Raw genomic sequence first — 19977 nt, 5'->3', positions numbered from 1 at the left:
AAAAATCTCCATTTCTCCACATGAATTTACGGAATTATGTTTGACCTCACTGTGACCTTGACCTTTGACCGATTTTGACCAAAATCTAATCAGCACTGGCCATCACCCTCCTGAATCACGTGGTGTAATTTGACATTGGTAGCTTCTTCCGTTCTCGAGTTATCTGTACCAAACCATCAAAAATCGAATATTTGACCTCACTGTGACCTTGACCTTTAACCGATTTTGACCAAAATCTAATCAGCACTGGCCATCACCCTCCTGAATCACATGGTGTAATTTGACATTGGTAGCTTCTTCCGTTCTCGAGTTATCGTGCCTACAAACAAACAAACAAACAAACAGAAACGGAAGTCATCAATATACTTACGAAATCTTCAGATTTCGTAAGTAACAAACAAACATACAAACTAGAACGGGCACTCATAGAGTGCGGCGAACGGGACGAACGGGCGGCGCATACCTTCGCCGCCACTACTTTTTTGTTCTTGGTATGAGTGTGGGGAACTGGTTTGATGCTGGTTTCATGCAAATCGAATAAGAATTGACTGAGTTATGCCGAAAACTGCATATTTTTCAAGAGCGTGACCCCCCCCCCCCGACATCATTTTACCCCAACCGGTGACATGTGTTATGACGTCATTGTGTCACAAGATTGGGTATTAAATTCTGAACATTTTGGTGCTGGGTTCATGTAAAGCGGACAAGAATTGACCGCGTTATGACAAAAACCGCATATTTTTCAAGGTCGCGACCCCCCTGACCTTTGACCCCTAACCGGTAACAAGAGTATGGGCGTCATTGTGTCATATTGCATATCACAAGATGAGGCGTTGAATTCTCAACATTTTGGCGTTAGTTGCATGCAAATTGAATAGAAATTGACCGTGTTATCGTAAAAAGACGATTTTGACCTTTTCGTGACCTTGACCTTGACCTTTGACCCGAACGATCCCAAAATCTAATCGAATTCTTCCTGGCTAATAACCAATCATCCTACCAAATTTCATGCAATTTGGTTTAATACTTTTTGAGTTATACGAATCACAAGATTACAAATAAATAAATAAATAAATACACGCCGACCAAAACATAACCTTTCGCAGAATGCGAAGGTAACAAACAAACAAACAAACAGAAACGGAAGTCATCAATATACTCAGGAAATCTTTAGATTTCGTAAGTAACAAACAGACAGACAGACACACAGAATGACACACACAACCGACCAACATAATTGCCGAAATCTGAAGGATTCCGGCAATTAACAAACAGAAAGGTGTGAAAACATAACCTCCGCCACCGAAGGTGAAGGAGGTAACTAGAACGGCGCTTAGTAGAGTGTAAACCTCCACCAGAATGAACAGTTTACATTTTGTATCCCACTGAGAAGCCGGATCTGTATCCGGATCTGAACCAGATTCGAATCCAATTGGCTTGTTTGTGTCACTTACCCAACTCATCCACCTAGTTTTATCACAATCCGTTCATAACTGTTTCAGATATTGTGTTGTATATCGTGTTTGGCCCTATCTCTCAATGGTGAAGAATGACTTTCAAAAAATTTTCGGATCCACATCCGGATCTTTATCAAAATCTAATAAATTTGTCCTCGTCACACACCCAACCCTGTCCACCAAATTGCATTTGAATCAGTCCACAACCTTTTGAGATATCCTGCTCACAAATACACAAATAGACAGGCAGGGTTGAAAACACTACCTCCGTCCACCTTAGATGGCGGAAGTAATAAGTTAATGGGATGCAGATAAAGCCCAGGCAGGATGGTTCAGTTGGACTTTCACGCAGGGGAAATTCACACCAATGTGCAAAGCAGATGGCTGCGTACAATGTGGACACATAAACAATGTGATTTGGCCTCAAAGCTGGTCAATGGAAAAGCAATTCAGGCTATGACAGTCAAGACTGGAGCTTGTCTCTCAAACCTGCTCATGAAGACGAAGCATTAGAAACGGTTGAATAAGAAGTAGTTTTGCGTTTAAGTGTAAAAGCAAGTTATTGTAAAAAAAAATGTTTATCGACGTTGATCACATGATTAAAAAAAGAAAAGAATTCAGAGGCTGAAGGCTTTCCAATGATTTATTGAACTTGAAACAATTAAGAAAGCCTCGCATTAAACTACAGATGCGAAAATTTTCTAATAGCAAAACCAAGAGTTATATTATTCACAAAAATATTTTCAAGTAGCATTTTCGGTTACAAAAGGGTAAACATTTTGCACGTAAAATTAAGCAAATTGCAACCCAAGCCACACAAAAGGAAGAAGATTCATAAAATACTCTTGTGGATTAAATTCATTCTTTAAACAACGAAAGCAGAGCATTTCCTGCAACCGGTTATGATGCTTTAATTTCTTCTGAGACGTGCCTCTTATAGACCTGCAAAAGATGAAGCTTCGGAACCATTCTGAACTTTGATTTCAGGCAAGTTTGGAATGGCATCATTTCATTTTCTGCTTGAGAATAAAACATTACGATCAACATAACTCTGGAATTCACGAGTCACAAAACATCTATGGATCCTCATTCACCAACTGAAGTGCTGTTCACGAGTCATTGCCAAAGTTGGCGCATACAGGAACGAGTAAACTGCAATGGTGATAAGTACGATACAATGTGCAAGTATTTACACAGCCTTTGAGGTTTTAAAATAATTTAGTGAGAAAAATATGAAACTAGGAGCTTTGTGCTTCGTTCACAACATATATGAAGACTTGGGAGTCATATAGGGTGTCTCAACAAAATATATGCAGACTTTAATAGTTCAGAAAAAAAATAAGACAGAAAGAGGCGATGTTGAGTGTTACCAATACCGAACAAGACAGTGTTAGCTTATGTTGGAATCATTGCACATCATCATTTAGCTCTTACCCACAAGGCAGTGCAGAACGACAAGTATAGTTTTCGAGATATAAAATCTGTATACATTTTATTGAGACACTATGTATATTCTGTAGTTCGTATTTTGTAACATTTTCCAAAATGAAGGACAGAGTCACAAGTGCAAAACTACAATGTGACACATATTGCCAAAAATAACAGGAATATGTGCTGTAAACATACTAGTGCACTCCGATCTCTTATTTTTGAGCACTAAGTTTTAGACTGATTACAAAACTGCACATTCCACTCAATCATGTTCAATAAATTGAATTAATAGCATCTCAATGAGATGCTTGGGGTGTGAGAGAAGAGAGCACAGAAAATCATTACATGATTTTATATATAATACTAACTGGCTTTACCTAAAAGTTGTTTTACTTGAATCGTACACAGGTTTCCTTTTACTCATATGCAGGGTGTGCAGAAAAAAAAATCCAAACCCTCCGTTTTACTCACCATTCATTTAGTACCTCCACCACCAAAGGTGTATGGAGGTTAAGTTTTCAACCCTGCTTGTCTGTCTGATGGATTCGCTATATATGCTAGATATCCCTTATTGTCGGGTTTTCCGTCTGTCTGTGTGTGTGTGTGTATGTGTGTGTGTGTGTGTGTGTGTGTGTGTGTGTGTGTGTGTGTGTGTGTGTGTGTTTGTGTCTCTGCAACGTGAGGCTCCACAGCACGAACCAGCGAACCGATTTCGATGAAACTTTGCCAACATGTGCAATATGTGTTGGGAATGTGCGCGTTTGAATTTTGTTGCCTCGCAACCACTCGTTGCTATGCAGCGGCCGGAAAACCGCGTACAGTATTTTCAATACTTGTCCTTCAGTTTTGAATGTAGAGAAACGAGACTTTGGAATTAAACAGTTCGAGATGTTTAGAAAATTTTACTCGAGCCGATTTTTGATTGAGGTTTTATTTTTCAAATGGTAGTCCTTCAAAAATCGGGTGTCTATTTACCGTCATTTTTTATGAGGGTCTTGGGAAAGTGGGCTGAGCTTAGGGAAAGTGGAAGTGGTTGATGAAAAGTGGGAGTGGCTTATGGAAAGTGGGCGTGGCTTATGAAAAATATTGTGTGGCTCAGGAGGTGTGGTCAAACAAGAGCATTGAGAGAAGTTTATCGGGTTTTCCGTCTGTGTGCGTGTGCGTGTGCGTGTGTGTGTGTGTGTGTGTGTGTGTGTGTGTGTGTGTGTGTGTGTGTGTGTGTGTGTGTGTGTGTGTGTGTGTGTGTCTGTAACGCGAGGCTCCACAGCACAAACCAGCAAACCGATTATTTTTCAAATGGTAGTCCTTCAAAAATAGGGTGTCTATTTACCGTCATTTTTAATGAGTGCCAGTTGGCAAAATACGTAATAGGAAAAATCTTGCCAGGCAGAGGAACAATTGTATGTGAACCAATACGTCTTGGCAATGAATCTTGTCTTGGCAATGAATCTTCGTCGGTGGATCGGTCAGAATGAAAAGCATCGTATCCAGCGCTTCGATCCTAGCGAATCCCTCATCGCCTACTGGCTTGTTTGTATATCTGCTTGTGAGCAGGATATCTCAGAAGGTTTGAACGGATTCGGACGAACCTTAATGGACAGGTTGGGTGTGTTTCAAGGAAGAATTAATGAGATTTTGCTGAAGATCCAGATCTGGATACTAGAATTGTTTAAATGATTTTTCGCCATTGAGAGATAGTGCTAAAAACAATATATTGCATGATATCTCAAAAAATTTTGGACAGATTACGACAAAACTTTGTGGAGGAGTTGGGTAGGTGACAAGAACAAGCCGATTAGAGTTTGGTAACGATCCGGATGTAGTTCCGGCCTATCCGTGAGATACAAAACAGTTCAGCCTGGTGGAGGTTGAGCGTTGTCTTTCAGAATGATATAGCAATGACGTCAGAACGACATGATGTGGCGAACCGAAGCGTCAGAGCGCAGACGAAGTGGGAGGGAGACTCTACTGAGTGCCGTTGTAATTAGTCTCACCCCAACGTGGTTGCAAAACTATTGCAATGCCCCTGTCTGTGTGTCTGTGTGTGTCCACCTCGATATATTTTTGGTTTAAAATTATTTTTCTCTGCAACACCTTCTCAGATTGATGTGAAACTTTAAACATCAGAGGGGCACCCCATGGAAAATACTTTGACAACACTGATGTCATCGGTCACATGCTATGGCAGCCATATTGGACATCATCATCTCCAAAACTGCTCAACGAAAAATAATTTAAGCTTGGCATATGTCATCAATTCCCCATGGGGTAAATATGGTGATAGCGATGACCTCATCAGTGAAGTGGTATTCCAGCCATAATTGGTGGAATCAAAATCCTTATCCGAAAAACCTGAAGCTTCACATCTGATCTATGAGCCGATGTGAGTGAAAAATTGCATTTATGACATCATCGGTCATATGGTCTGGTGGCCATATTGGATTGAGAAAAAAAAGTTTTAAAAATTTCTTCTCCAGAACCACTTAACAGATTAATGCGAAACTTCAAAAATAAGATTGACTCTCCATGAGGAATATAGTTCGAAAATATTTTCATATTCAACTTCATTGATGGAATTTAGCCTTCATGTGTTCAAAAGTGGATGATAAATATATTAATAAATCAATAATCAACAGAGCTACAGATAATGGCAATGTTTGTGACATAATAGGGTGCATGGATGATACAGGTGTATGGGCCATAATAGCAGTGGGCCATAATATTATCGTGTTCAGTTAACGATGGTATTTTTGTTCTGAATGAGCACGCAGCACGAGACTATTTTTGTTCCGAATGAGCACACGTCAATACATGCTCAGAGTGCCATTCTTGTTTTTCAGGATTTTTTTTTCTCATTTCAGATAATGTAGTTGAGGTCCTGGAGGAAATGATGCCCTGGACAAATGAAGAAAAGGATTTTCTGTAGAACCCTCCATCGAAACAGAATCCTTAGTCCAAACACAAAGAAAATTCAAGAAAAATTTAACTGCAGAGATGCCCCAAGCAAAGAGAGAATATTCAAATGGACGAAGACATTTCAAGAGCAAAGAATGTCTACTGGGGCGCAGGAACACCCGATGAAGTTCGCCAGAGACTGACATTCAGTCAAGTGCATGGCCTGGTGTGCAATGAGCAAGCGCGACATCATTGGACCATTCTGGTTCAAAGATGAGGGTAATGCCATGACCACCAACTCTGAGTGCTGCTATTGGTGGCAGAAGAAGCTTTCGAAGAGAAGAACAATGGTTTCAGCAGGACGGGACAAACCTTCACACTGCCAACGAAGTCTCGTGAGAAGACACATTTGTGAAAGAGTAATTCACCGACACTTCAGCGTTGAGTGGTCTCCACAATTCTCATGATCTGAGCCCACTTGATGTTTATCTTTGGAGATATCTCAAAGAAAATGCATACAAGGATATGCCTGGAAGCATCTTTGAGCTGAAACAAGTAATCACAGAGAAAGTAACATCCATCCCACTTGCCGAATGTTAGCGCGTAATCAACAACTTCACCTGTCCTGTTCAAATATGTATTCAGCGCAAAGGTGGATATTTGGAGCATGTGATCGACTGAGTGCCAACTAAAGTCTTGGAAGTTACGGTTCTCATACTTGGTACACGTGTCACACAAAATGTTCACATATTGCTGAAGTTTTATGAAATTCAGAAAAATAATGATTGTATTTTGGATTTTTTTTTCAATAGGTTTGATTTTTTTTGGCACACCCTGTACTACAGGTAACCAACCACATATCTGGGATCCTAAAATTCGGTTTCACCTGAAAACGGCCAATTTTCAAGCTAAAACTATAATTTTGAGATTAAAAAAATTAATCGTTCATATCGCTCGATCACTTTTAATTTCACCTTCATTTAAATATCCTTCTTTTGTTTCATAAGCACAGAAGCACTTGCATCACTTGTTCCCTTACCGGTCATGGTGTCGAAGGATGCACAAGCTATTACGTGCTAAGTGTCGTGGAGGTTTTGATGAACCCACACACCACCCAGCATCCCGTGGCCCGTATCAGACTAGTTCAGTCGTTGTGGAGTGGCCATCAGACTAGGCCATCCATATCTAGTGCCCAACTGTGTCTGCGGACGTCCTCCTGCAGGTGGGTTATTTTTATTAGGAGGTTGTGGCAGGATTTGCACTCCGGTCACCGTAAAACCCTCATTCCGCAAAACACAAAAACGCAAAAAAATCTGAAAACCCACTCCGTGGGAGTACCTCCTGTGCAGCTTCCCTTCACAGGGCAGCTCACCAGATGACGGGATTGGGGCAAAGCCTTCGGGACCCCCAATCTTTGATGAAAGGAGGGAAACCACGGGGTAATATTCCTGGGTCAGATTGCGGGAGAGTGTGTCGGAGTGGTGCTGAGGTGTCGTCTACCAGACGGCGGTTTCCTTGGGTTATCCTGAGGCGGTCCCTTCGGGTGGGTGCCTGGAATGTCCTATCCCTCAGAGAGGATAATCACCTGTCTCTGTTATCATCTGAGCTCAAGCGTTTGGACATCGGTATTGCAGTACTCTCTGAGGTTTGGAGAACAGATGGCGGTGAGATAATGGTGGGTGGTTACACCTACTATTGGTCTGGTCGCTCTGATGGTTACCATACTCAAGGAGTTGCTGTAGCTGTGTCCAATAAGCTGACCCCAATGATTATTGAGGTAACACCAGTCAACGAGCATATTATGAGACTAAGGATTCGTCACTCCTTTGGTGTCATTTCCCTGGTCTCTGTCTATGCTCCGACTGAGGCGAGTGACCTCACTGTGAAGGACACATTCTACGCCACACTCGAGTCTGTGGTTGATCAGTGCCCCAGACGAGATACACTTCTAGTCTTGGGGGATTTCAATGCATCGACTGGAACTGAGAGGGATGGTTATGAGACATGTGTTGGTCCCCATGGGTCAGGAACTATGAACCAGAATAGCACTAAGTTCCTTGACTTTGCAAGAAGTCATGGACTTAGGGTAGCTGGTTCATGGTTTCAGCGCCCACAAGCTCATCGCTGGACTTGGTATTCCAACGCTGGCGGTGTGGCAAAGGAGATTGACCATGTCCTCGTTGACGGTCGCTGGAGGATGATCCAGAACTGCAGGGTCTACCGGAGTGCTCAGTTCCTCAATACTGACCACCGGCTTGTTGTTGCAACTCTAAAGCTGCACCTTAAATCCAGGAGAATGGTACCATCCCAGCCTAGGCTGGATGTTGGCAAGCTCAAGGATGAGAGAGTAGCTGAGGAGTTTGCGAACAGGCTGAGTGGACATTTGGGGTGTCTGGGTGCTTTGTGGGTCCTGAAGAGTCCTGAAGAGTTGTGGATTGCCTTCAAGACCACCATCCTTGATGTTGCCGGTGGATGTCTTGGAACTCACCGCAGGGCAAAGAAGAATTTTGTGTCTCAAGGAACACAGGATACCATTGACCAGAGTCGCAGGGCCAGGCTAAATGGCAGAGCTGAGCTGTTCAGGGAGCTGAGGCGTAAAACTGTACGTGCACTGAGGGTGGACAAGGAGGCCCATGTGCGAGGTATCTGTGAGGGGGAAGAGCATCACCTGTGGACAGGTGATTCTCGTCCCGCTTACAGGGGAATTCGCGCATTGCGTTCATCCAAGCCCATCCCTCGGAGCACTGCAGTTAGAGCAGAGAGTGGTCTCTCTGACAGAGGAGTCTGAAGTGAAGGCCCACTGGGCTGGTTACTTTGAGCGGTTGTACCAGGCTGATCCCCCAGCTGTCAAGTTGGACGTCAAGGGTGTTACAATCCCTGTTGCTGACCCTCCAATCAACTGTGGTCCACCTTCGCTTGTGGAAACACGGGCTGCGGTGAACCGGTTGAAATGGCGTAAAGCTCCAGGGATCTGTGGCATCAATGCTGAACTTCTCAAGGCTGGTGGAAATGCTGCACTTGTGTCGTTGCATACAGTTTTGTGCTCTGCCTGGAACACAGGCATCATCCCAACTGATTGGAAGAGGGGCCTTGTTGTCCTTCTCTGGAAAGGGAAGGGTGATCGCCAAGACTGCAACAACTACCGAGGGGTGACGCTGCTCTCAGTGCCGGGCAAAGTCTTTGCTCGGATAATTCTTGATAGGGTTCGCCACCATCTGCTTGAGCACCAGCGTCCGGAGAAGTCAGGCTTTACACCAAAGAGGACAACGATTGACCATATCCTTGCTCTTCGTGTCCTCACTGAACGCAGACGAGAGTTTCGGCAGTGGCTGCTTGCAGCCTATGTTGAGCTCTGTAAAGCGTTCGATTCAGTGAATCGGGATGTCCTCTGGAGGATTCTTGGTCTTCGTGGGGTGCCACCAAAACGGATCGATCTGATGTCTGAACTCTACTCTGGGACTGAGAGTGCTGTGAGATGTGGTGGTACCATCTCTGACTTATTTCCAGTTGTTACTGGAGTTCGTCAGGGGTGTGTACTGGCCCCACACTTTTCAGCACTTGTATGGACTGGATTTTAGGGAGGATGTCGGAAAGATCAAGCTGCGGTGCATCGTTTGGGAATGTCAAGATCTCGGACCTTGATTTCGCAGATGATGCAGTCATCTTTGCGGAGACTTGAGATATCCTTTTGGGGGCCCTCGAGGTGTTGAATGAGGAGTCGGAGACGCTGGGATTACGGGTTTCTTGGGTCAAAACTAAGATCCAGGCTTTCATTGACATCTTGGATGCTGCTATCCTGTCTGTTCCTGTTTGTGGTGAGGATGTTGAGGTCGTGGAGAGATTCACTTTCCTTGGCAGTGATATTCATGTCTCTGCTGGCTGCGAGTCAGAGGTCAATAGACGTCTGGGTCGGGCCTGGGGAGTCATGGATTCACTGGATCATGGGGTGGGGCGCTGCCAGTACCTGTGCGGGAGGATGAAAGTCCGAGTCTTCAGGTCCTTGGTGCTTCCAGTCTTGCTCTATGGATGCGAGACTTGGACTCTGACCAAGGATCTGAGATGGAGACTTAATTCCTTTGGTACCAGGTCTCTTCGGAGAATCCTTGGCTATCACTGGTCAGATTTTGTGTCCAACGAGCGGTTGCTGAGAGTGATTCGGATGAGATTTGTTACCTGCATAGTCCGTGAACGTCAGTTGCGGCTGTATGGACATGTGGCTCGTTTTCCTGACTCTGATCCTGCTCACCAGATTCTCTCAGCGAGGGAATCTCGTGAGTGGAGGAGGCCAATGGGCCGACCACGTGCCTCGTGGTTGCAGCAGGTTGACTAGCATCTCAAGGAGATGGGGATGGGCCTGGCATCTGCCTGGGGGAAGGCCAGACGGAGGCCCCTGGAGTACCGGCAGAAAGTGGACGCAGCGATGCGCTGTTCTGGCACATGCTCCTATACCTGACCTGACCTGATGAACCAGCATCTTCGGGGTTTATGGACTCCAAAGAAAGCTTGACAGTCCTTGCATGTGCAGATGCTGCTGCCACCCATAAGTGTTTGTTATTGGGAAAAGTGCAAACCCCATGGCCTTCAAAGGGGTCAAGATATTCCCGGTGGAGTACAAGGCCAATGCACATGCCTGGGTTTGGTGTGAAATGTTCGTTGACTGGTTCAAGAACTATTTTGTGCCAGGGTGCACTTGTCAAGATGATGGGCTTCCCGAGGGCTGCAAGCTTGTCTTGGAGCTGGACAACTGCTCTGCCCACCATGATGCTGAGCTCCTTGTGAAGGACAATATTCCTGCAGTCTAATTTCTACCGAACTGCACGTCCCTTATTCAATCCATGGAGCAAGGCAACCTTTGTGCTTTCAAGTGCTGCAATAAGGAGTACTGGTGGAAAGTGGATACGCTGCTCCGGCGCATGCTCCCATATCTGACCTGACCTACAAGGCTGACTTTATGCACAAAATGCTTGAAGCAAACAACCGTTCCACGGGTGAGAAGGCGTTCCAAAATAAATCTAACATAAAGGATGCTCTTTTGAGTTTTGCTAGTGTGTGGGACAAGCTACTGAAGGAAATATTGATGAATGGTTGGCATAGCTTATGGCCTGCAGCAATGTTCTTTGCCAATGATGCTGAACCAAACTTCCATGGTTTTTGAGAGTCACATGAGAAGTAAATTGTACAAGATTGGTTCATGCACAAGGGTTGTTGTGTGATGAAGCCATGGTGCTAGATGAAGAGGCTGTGGAAGAATGTATGAAAATTGATGATGACGTTCTAGTTGTGCTCCAACTCACAGACACAGAAATATTGAACATAGTTATGAAGCCAGAGCAGCAGCAATACGACGACTGTGATGAAGATGATGGGAATTTAGAGGAAATAGTGTCCATAGACGAGTGTATCGGCCTTACATAAAAAAAACTTACATGGGGATTGGAACAAAAGAGCTTCGTCCGTGAAGAACAAGTAATGTGGGTGTATAAGATTCAAGAATCTATACTTTTAGAGAGGGTGTGTGTGTGTGTGTGTGTGTGTGTGTGTGTGTGTGTGTGTGTGTGTGTGTGTGTGTGTGTGTGTGTGTGTGTGTGTGTGTGTGTGTGTGTGTGTGTGTGTCGCCATCTTTCTCAGAGATGGCTGAACATATCTTCATCAAACTTTCAGAGGTTCATCAGTGAGTGCCGGGAAGTGTTTTAAGAAAAATATTTGTTTGAAATTTTGAAAAAAAAGTTGAATATATATATTTTTTAATCGATCGATCGTGCTTAAGTCTTTGTAGCTATGTGAAAGGTAACTTCAAATAATCCCCTACCCCATTCCTTAGTGGGTGTCGGGAAGTGTTTTAGGTCCCCACAAAAAATAGACCGGACAATACCAGGCAACGCAGGGTACTCCTACTCGTTGCTTGTAAAAGAAAAGCCAAAGTGCATGTGGCAGACAACACTGAAAGACATTTGCAAGAAAATATCAGACAGTTTCCAAGAAGGCAATTCAGACTGCAACTGGACTTTCAACCGCAAACGATGCCCAGCCCACACCACCGCAGATTATGCCTTGGACTCGGATGATTCCTCCACAGATTAAATAAATTTGGTAAGCAATAAAACAACCTCATATATTTTGTTGTCTTATGAAAACATAACTATGATGTAGACACGTGCACACATACACAGGTGAGTTACAAGATGTCACCAGTTGCTGTGCAGCAAACCTTCCCCCTTCCTCATACAGCCTCTCTCCCCATACTTCCAAGAAAAACCTATTGTCAATAAGCAAATCAATAGCTACGTTTGCCTATTGTCCTCCATGTGAGATGGCGAGTGAGACAGCGACCCTTCAGATGATGTTGCCAAGTGTTGTGACAGCAAGTGACTGCTGCGCCATCCCTTTCGTTGGCTGACTGCGTTTCCCCTCAACATTTTATGATTACAGAATCAATTAGTATCATGGTGTTTATAATCCAATAAATTAACAGAAAATACATCTTTGTTTTATCGTCAAAAACAGTCCAAAATCTTTCGATTATTTGTCTTTTATCCTAAATCCGGAAACCTTTCGGTCCTAAGGTTCCCAGATTTTTGGTTGGTTACCTGTATAGGCTTGACTTGATACTAATGTTCAAAAGTAATAAAATAATTCCTTGTATTTGCATTGTGCTTCATGGAATTCCAAATTAATATACAAAACATCCACAATAAAAGAAGTTGTGCTTGTGAGCATGAGCGCTTCTACAAAACTATAAAATTAGGCTGCATTCACGGATAAGACGTGACCACACACTTATTAATTCACCAACAATACTTTCCATACATGTCAGGCCGAAAGAGGCTGCTCTGCAGAGAACGCAGCTTGTGCTTCTCGTGAAAGAAGCTTTAGACAGAAGTCTCTGACTGCACTGTGATCTTTGGGATCACAAGACCAGTGTCTTTTTCTGGGCTGAGGACAAAGGGATGACAAAAGTATTGCCAATAACTCAATGAAGGGTTAAGATTATCTACATATTACTAAAACTCTCATCTTGTGTGTGTGTGTATATATATATATATATATATATATATATATATATATATATATATATATATATATATATATATATATATATATATATATATATATATATATATATATATATATATATATATGTATGTATGTATGTATGTATGTATGTATGTATGTATGTTCCCGAAATACAGCCAAAACGGTACATGATAGCGCAAAAATTTTAGGGCCACCTTACTCACCATTCTCCTGCGGTGTGCAGTACCAAGTTTCGTTCAAATCGGGCAACGAAAAAAATTAATAAAAAACCAATTCCCGATTCAGTCAAGTACTCTTCGGGAGTATTTGATCAATACAAACAACCTCAGCGGTATAGTTCGCTGGAGCTATCTTTTTTAATTTTTTTGAAATTATTTTTTAATCAACAGCTGTTACAACGGGAACCCAACAGGTTCACGGGTCGTCGAGTAAACACGAAATCCCACTTTAGATTGTTGCAGTGCTGAATGAGTTCAGCACTGTAACAATTATGCACATGTTTTAGTTTGCCCTTGTTGCCTGCAGGGACCATATTCAATAAGAACACAGAACTTTCATCTTTGCTGACACTCCCCATTAAAGGTAATCCAGATGAAATTTGTTTCAGAAATTGTGAACATGGCTTGAATGATGCTAGAGATCTATCCACAGGACATGATGTAAATGCCATTGAGAGTGTTTTATAGTTTGTGTTATTATTACTTCAGAGAGAAACAATGTTGTAAAAAGCATCACAGAAAAAGAATATAAAGACACAGGAAAGATCACAATTGCACAAGTATTGTTGCATTTGTAAGTGGGGGCCAAGGTAAGTAAGTTGTGAGATTTAAAGGTATAGACCCACATATGTATTGATGTAGTAATAGGACTTTTGAACTGTCTTGCGTCAATGGGAGATGGTAACATTTAGTGTCGAGAGAAAGTTAAGGATGTTTTGTTACGTGTCTCCCATGTTGAACGAGGCAGGAGTCGAGAGAGATAGAAATGCTTTTGGAGTGTCATCATCTACACCACAGAACATCAATCCACCTTCTCCTACTGCACACTGGGGAAGAGTAAGAATCTCCAGCCATGCTCCAACATGGCCACCCCTGATTGGCGACGAGCAAAGTGAAGAAATTATAAACAAGCTCAAATGAGCTAAGATCCTCGTCCTCTTAATGATGACATCATAAAACGAATATGACGTCATTGTGATGTATCAAGTTTACGATAAACTATATGTGCTTATGCCCGGCTTGATTCCCGCAAACAAAATTCAAACAGCTTGCCTAGTTTCGGAGATAATGGTATAGGCGATTTCTATTAGCGGCAATATTATGATGTTAACTTTTTTTAGGAAGGATTTCCAAAATGGGAGATAGTTACTGCCTGCGCGTGGGCTTTCTGCATATACATGGCAAGTTTCACGAAGATCCGATGAAAACTCTGGGTTGTGAAACAAAAAATGTCAAAAAATAGGAATGATGTCATAGAAATTGATATGACGTCATAGTGATGTATCATATGTGTGGTAATTCATCTCTGCTAATGCCATGTTCGATTCCCGCAAACAGAATTCAAAAAGCTTTCCTAGTTTCGGAGATAATTTTTTCGGCAATTTCCATTAGCGGAGATATTTTAACGTCATAACTTTTTTTCTAGGAGGAATTTTCAAAATCGGAGATGGTTACTGTCTGTGCAGGGTATTTTTACATATTGTTACGAATTTGGAATTTGATTGCACACAACATACAGGTTCCTTTAGTCAGCTATGTCGATAAGTTGTTGTCCCTAGAGAGCTCACCTTCCATTGTTTAAATGTTTATAAATCAATTAGTTGCGCTATTATTCAATTCAATAGTTTGGGAGCGCTCACGAAACAATGGAGACGTCCCTCCCCCTCTTCTGTGAAGAGGAAGAAGAGCCCTCCCGTCCTGAATCACGGGACGTAAACACCTCCCTCCCACCCGTGGTTGAGCGGGGGATGGAGCACGAGGGGATGAGCCATGCCAGGCGCGGGGGAGGGTGCGGAGAAGGATAAAGAGGAGATCCTTTCTTTGTTCGGGGGAGTGGTTGTTCAGCAGGCCGTCGAGTCCTGCATGGCTTGGGTTAGGGAGGAGGCTTTGTGAAGGCTTTCTGCTTTGGTTGTTCAGCAGGCCTTCGGGTCCTGCTTGGATCGAGTGGGTTGGTGGCTCAGGGAGCTTCGGCCTCGGCTTAGCTTGGGTGGAGACTTTTTGAAGAGCTGCTTTGTTTGGAAGAGAGTTCAGCCGGTTGCTCGGCTCGAGCTGCTGCTGCTGGTTCTTCTTCTTCTTAGTTCGTGGAGCTCTTTGTTCTCCCTTTTGGTTCCCGGCTTGGTGCGACTCATCGGCCTCATCTTGGAGGTGGTTCCTCGGGGAAGCGGCGCATCGACGGGAAGGATCAGCGCCTCATCTCACCAGCACGTGTTGAGAAGCGCGGGAGGATTCGCTGGAGCTCGGGAAGGATCGCGGCTCACGGCGATTGGGTCCAGCTCGCTCTCGCTGGAGTCCGGGTCTGAACAACTTGAAGACTACACGAGGTGGAGAGGTTCGAGATAGGTTCTGGGTTTCAGCTTACCTGTCCTCCGAGCTGGAGTCCGTTATTAAAGGCCTCAGCCACCATTTCGTGTGTGTGTGTGTGTGTGTGTGTGTGTGTGTGTGTGTGTGTGTGTGTGTGTACGTACGTGTGTCCGTGGGCCCGTCTAATAAGTAGGAAATTGTTAAGTGCATGTGTGCAGATAATATTAGCACGGTTGTAGTTCTTTTGTCGTGCTTTTGTTGATTAAATAATTGCATGCGTGTTTGCATTGCCTGATTGCATACGTGCATACCTGCATATGTGCTTTGTAAATAAATGTCCTTGTGTGAATGTTCACCTGCTTGTTGCGTCCTCTCCCTCAATTGAACTGCCATAATTAAGTTCGGAATATAGTTGGTTTTTAATATCTGATAAAATAATCAGATCCGGCGGGGCTTGGCGCTATACACCGCTCGGCAAATCGCAAAACGGAGCGAGCTGCTTAGCGGCTCGTTTCCAAGCAGGTCCCGTCGAGGTGTAAATCCCCGGCATTCTGTCTGCGCGTATAATTAGGTAAATCGACAATTCGGCGATTGGACCCTGTCGCGCGCGGACAGAATAGCTGGCTGATTTTCGGTGTGATTAAAGATACACCCATAGCTGTATTTCGGCGTTGATCCGGAAAGCTACGACTGGATTGCTCGTTCGGTGGGCGTGTGCGGCCGCAATTGGGCTGAGGCGGTCATCCGCACGCCAAACGGGTGGTAACCACAACAATATATATATATATATATATATATATATATATATATATATATATATATATATATATATATATATATATATATATATGCCAAGTTTCAGGAAGTTTTGATGAAAACTGTAGGCTGTGAAACAAAAAAGTCCACAAGAAGAAGATGAAGAACAACAACGTGAGTAAGATTCAGAGATCCTCCACGAGGATCTAAAAAGTTTTGGTTACCAAGAACTGAAAAATAATGTAAATTTCAGAGTTGTTAAAAAGGCCCTTTTCAGGGAACAAGTAATGTGTCAGCAACTGCAGCTGGTCTGCAGCAATGGAAGTAAATTAAGCCTTGAAAGTTGATGCAAACAATTCCTTTCGGTGTCCCAACTTTTGTTGATTAGTTACAAACCCTCTGTCTGTATAAAAGCAGTGTTGGAACAGACTGTGTTGCTGCACCCTCTGAAGCATTATTTGGACAATATTGCACTGCAGGAAGTAGTACATTGCTATCATCATGGCGAGAAGAAGACAATTAACAAAGGAAGAAAGACAGACCATTATAACCCTTAAAAGTGTAGGTCTTTCCTTTAGAGAAATTGCAAAGAGTGTCAAGGTGTCAGTAAGTATAGTTTCCTACACCATCAAAAGGCACTTGGAAACTGGAGGAAACTGACAGGAAGAGGTCTGGAAGACCCAAAGCCACAACACAATCAGAAGACAAGTTTCTGAGAGTCAACAGCTTGCGTGATAGGCGGCTCACAGGACAACAGCTTCAAGCACAGCTCAACACTGGTCGAAGTAAGGAAGTCTCAGTTTCAAATGTGAAGAGAAGACTTCGAGCTGCAAGTTTGACAGGTCGAGTGGCAGTAAGAAAGCCATTACTAAGATGGCAAAATAAGAAAAAGAGGCTTGCCTGGGCCATGAAGCACCACCAGTGGACTACTGAAAACTGGAAGAAGGTCTTATGGACCGATGAATCAAAATTTGGAATCTTCGGTTCATCACGCAGGGTTTTTGTACTGAACTGGCACCCTGAACCAAAAGGGCTACCACAGCATTTTGCAGTGCCATGTAATACCCTATGGTCTACACCTAGTTGATCAGGGATTCATCCTCCAGCAAGATAACGACCCAAAACATACCACCAGGCTATGTCAGAATTACCTTAGAAGAAAAGAACAAGACGGTAGGCTTCAAATCATGGAATGGCCAGCACAGTCTCCAGACTTAAACCCCATCGAGCTGGTTTGGGATGAACTGGACAGAAGGGTGAAAGCAAAGCAACCTACAAGTGCAACACATTTGTGGGATCTTCTGCAACAGTGTTGGGAAGAACTTTCCAAACAATATTTGATTTCCATTGTGGAAAGAATGCCACGAGTATGTTTGGCTGTTTTTTTTTTTCTGCAAAAGGTGGCTACTTTGATGAGTCAAAAATGTAGATTAAATTTTACTCAACAAAGCGATTCCATGATTTCTTTTTTATCTGCAATTGTTTATTTGTTCTCTGCTTTAATTTCAGAGTACATTGAAACATTAAACTGCTTAAATTTCAGTAAAAACTGGAAAAATGGGGGTGTTCGAAAACTTTTGACTGGTAGTTTATGTACTATGTTTGTACCTGAGGATATTTTCAACATTTTAACATTAAAATTCTCAATATAAACGTAATTACAAATTTACAATTCCTTGGGGTCAAAAACTTCTTATACAAACACAAAGATCAACTTCCTATGACACTTACTTGAGGAGATATGATCATTTTGACAAAATGCTCTAAAAGTGACGATTTAGGGGTCGAGTGTTTTGCGGTTACTTGGGGCCCCATTAACATCATACAGAACACTGGGGTATCAATATGAAAATTGAATTGCTCCGAGTACTTAATGAGGAAACTTTTGGCCAATTTTAGTTACTCTACGTATGATATTGGGTGATTGAGAAGCCATCAAACTTTGGGCTAGTTTCAAAGTGAAAGTAATTTTTCACTAAAATTAAGTAAAATATGGCCATTTTGTCCTGTGACCTAAGGTTTTGGGCAATGCATCATGCGAGAAAGTTTTTAGTTGTACCCAAACAATTGAAATAAAGCAAAACGAATAATTTATGGGTGCCGAATAATGATTTATTGAACGAATCTCCAATACCGTCCTTATAGCCGCTTGGCACCCAACCAAAAGTGTCAGTTGGGCTCCAAAGAGAAAACGATTGACCTGGAGGTGTTACCCAAACTTTTTTTGAAGGTCGTGGCATAGAGAACGAGAAAATTTAAATACCGCTCCAAAAGAGTCATGTACACAAATTCCTTCTCCCCCACCTTATGTCTGACTTCTTTGGAAAGCTCCTTTGTCTTCATGTTTGCCTTGGTTGACCAAGTGAGTTGCACCTTAAAATTCAGTAGATAAGTGGGGAAGCTTAATTTTTAAGTTGAACCACTGATTACATACAGGTGACCTCAACAATGAAGTGAAAAGATCCTGGAAGCTGAAGAGCGCCAAAATTGTAACAGTGATAATTGGAGCAACGTGAATGATAAAGAAGAACCTCACACAGATTCTACAAAGCATCCCATGTGAACATTACCACAAACAAACTACAGTTGGAGGCTGTCTGGAACTTTGTGATGATCCTGAAAAGAACCCTCAGAACAAAGCTCTGAGACCAACACAACTTCACAACTTAGCCCATGAGTCAAGATCCTTCACCGAAATGGTGGTTGATACTTTGAGTCCTGGGATGAGTCCGTTCCACCTTCTGACACCCAAATTATGGAGTTATAATTTATTATCTGACCTTAGAACCGACCAAACAATACAAAGTGTGTTCAAAAAGTATCCAACCTTAATTTTTCGTGCATAAACAAATGAAGCTAGGGAGGCGTGGTTTGGTGCACGTATGTAGGCGATCCTAATCCGTATGCATGAATATTTTCCCGCCTGCAGAAGCTGTCAGTCACCGACAGACCGCCGATGAGTGAGGAAGTGTAAGTGAGCGCCATCGGATTTTTGTTTTTGACAAAATGATGGATCACTGTGGTCTCATCGCCAGTGATCACTGTGTTGAAGAAGTTGGGATCGCTGTTCACAGTCTCCAGCATGTCCTGTGCGATCTCCAAACGGAGTTGCTTATGCTCGATCGTTAGCAGCTTTGGCACGAACTTTGCTGAGATTCTCCTTAAGCCCAAATCCTCAGTCACAATGGAATGAACGGATCCAATGCTGATGCCCGCCTCGTCTGCAAGTTATCTGATGGTGATTCGACGATCCTGCATCAGCAGGATCCTCACTTGGTCAATGACGATCTCATTTCGGGATGTTGAGGGCCTACCAGAACGTGCTTCACTTTCCGCTGATGTGCGACCGTCTTTGAAGCGGTTGTACCACTCTTTTATCTGTGTGGTGCCCATTGTTTCGGTCCCGAAGGCCTGTTGAATCTAGCGGATCGTTTCCACTTGGAAATCGCCAAGCTTTACACAAAATTTGATACAGTAGCATTGTTCAAGTTTTTCCGTCATTTTGTCAAAAACGAAAATCCGACGGCGCTCACTTACACTTCCTCACTCATCCGAGGTCTGTCGGCGACTGACAGCTTCTGCTGTGTGTGTATATATGTATATGATACTTTATAGGAGTTGTTAGAACATGGGCATTGACAAGAAAAATAGTTATTGTATTTTTAATCTTTCCGGTTGAGGTCATTCAGTTTCTTCCCATACATTAAATGCTGTTGCTTTGACTTGTGTCATAATGGTATAAGTTAATTTAATTTCTGGTCATTATTTGTTCTCATACTTTAAAAAAAAAGAGGAGTTGTGAAACATCAATTTCAATTTTTCTTCATGTGTTAGTTGAAGCAACATCCACATTTTTTTCACGTTTAATTTCCCATTTGATTAAG

General features: G+C 42.9%; 1 protein-coding gene across 6 annotated transcripts in view; it reads right to left on the bottom strand.

The window, feature by feature from the left end:
* Positions 1–3482: 3482 nt before the first annotated feature.
* Positions 3483–19977, bottom strand: part of LOC147021607 (electroneutral sodium bicarbonate exchanger 1-like) — a 265236-nt gene continuing 248741 nt past the window's right edge. For all 6 annotated transcript variants that reach the window (XM_085891723.1, XM_085891721.1, XM_085891722.1 and 3 more), the window contains one exon: positions 3483–12716. In XM_085891723.1, the coding sequence (XP_085747849.1) occupies positions 12653–12716 (64 nt within the window). In that variant the 3' untranslated portion in view covers positions 3483–12652. The remainder of the gene's footprint in view (positions 12717–19977) is intronic.

Source organism: Eptatretus burgeri, chromosome 8, assembly GCF_056783735.1.
Source record: "Eptatretus burgeri isolate ZD-2024b chromosome 8, Ebu_testis_v1, whole genome shotgun sequence".
Lineage (NCBI taxonomy): Eukaryota > Metazoa > Chordata > Myxini > Myxiniformes > Myxinidae > Eptatretus > Eptatretus burgeri.
The sequence above is the reverse complement of the archived record's forward strand: the minus strand, read 5'-3'. Positions and strand labels throughout refer to the sequence as shown.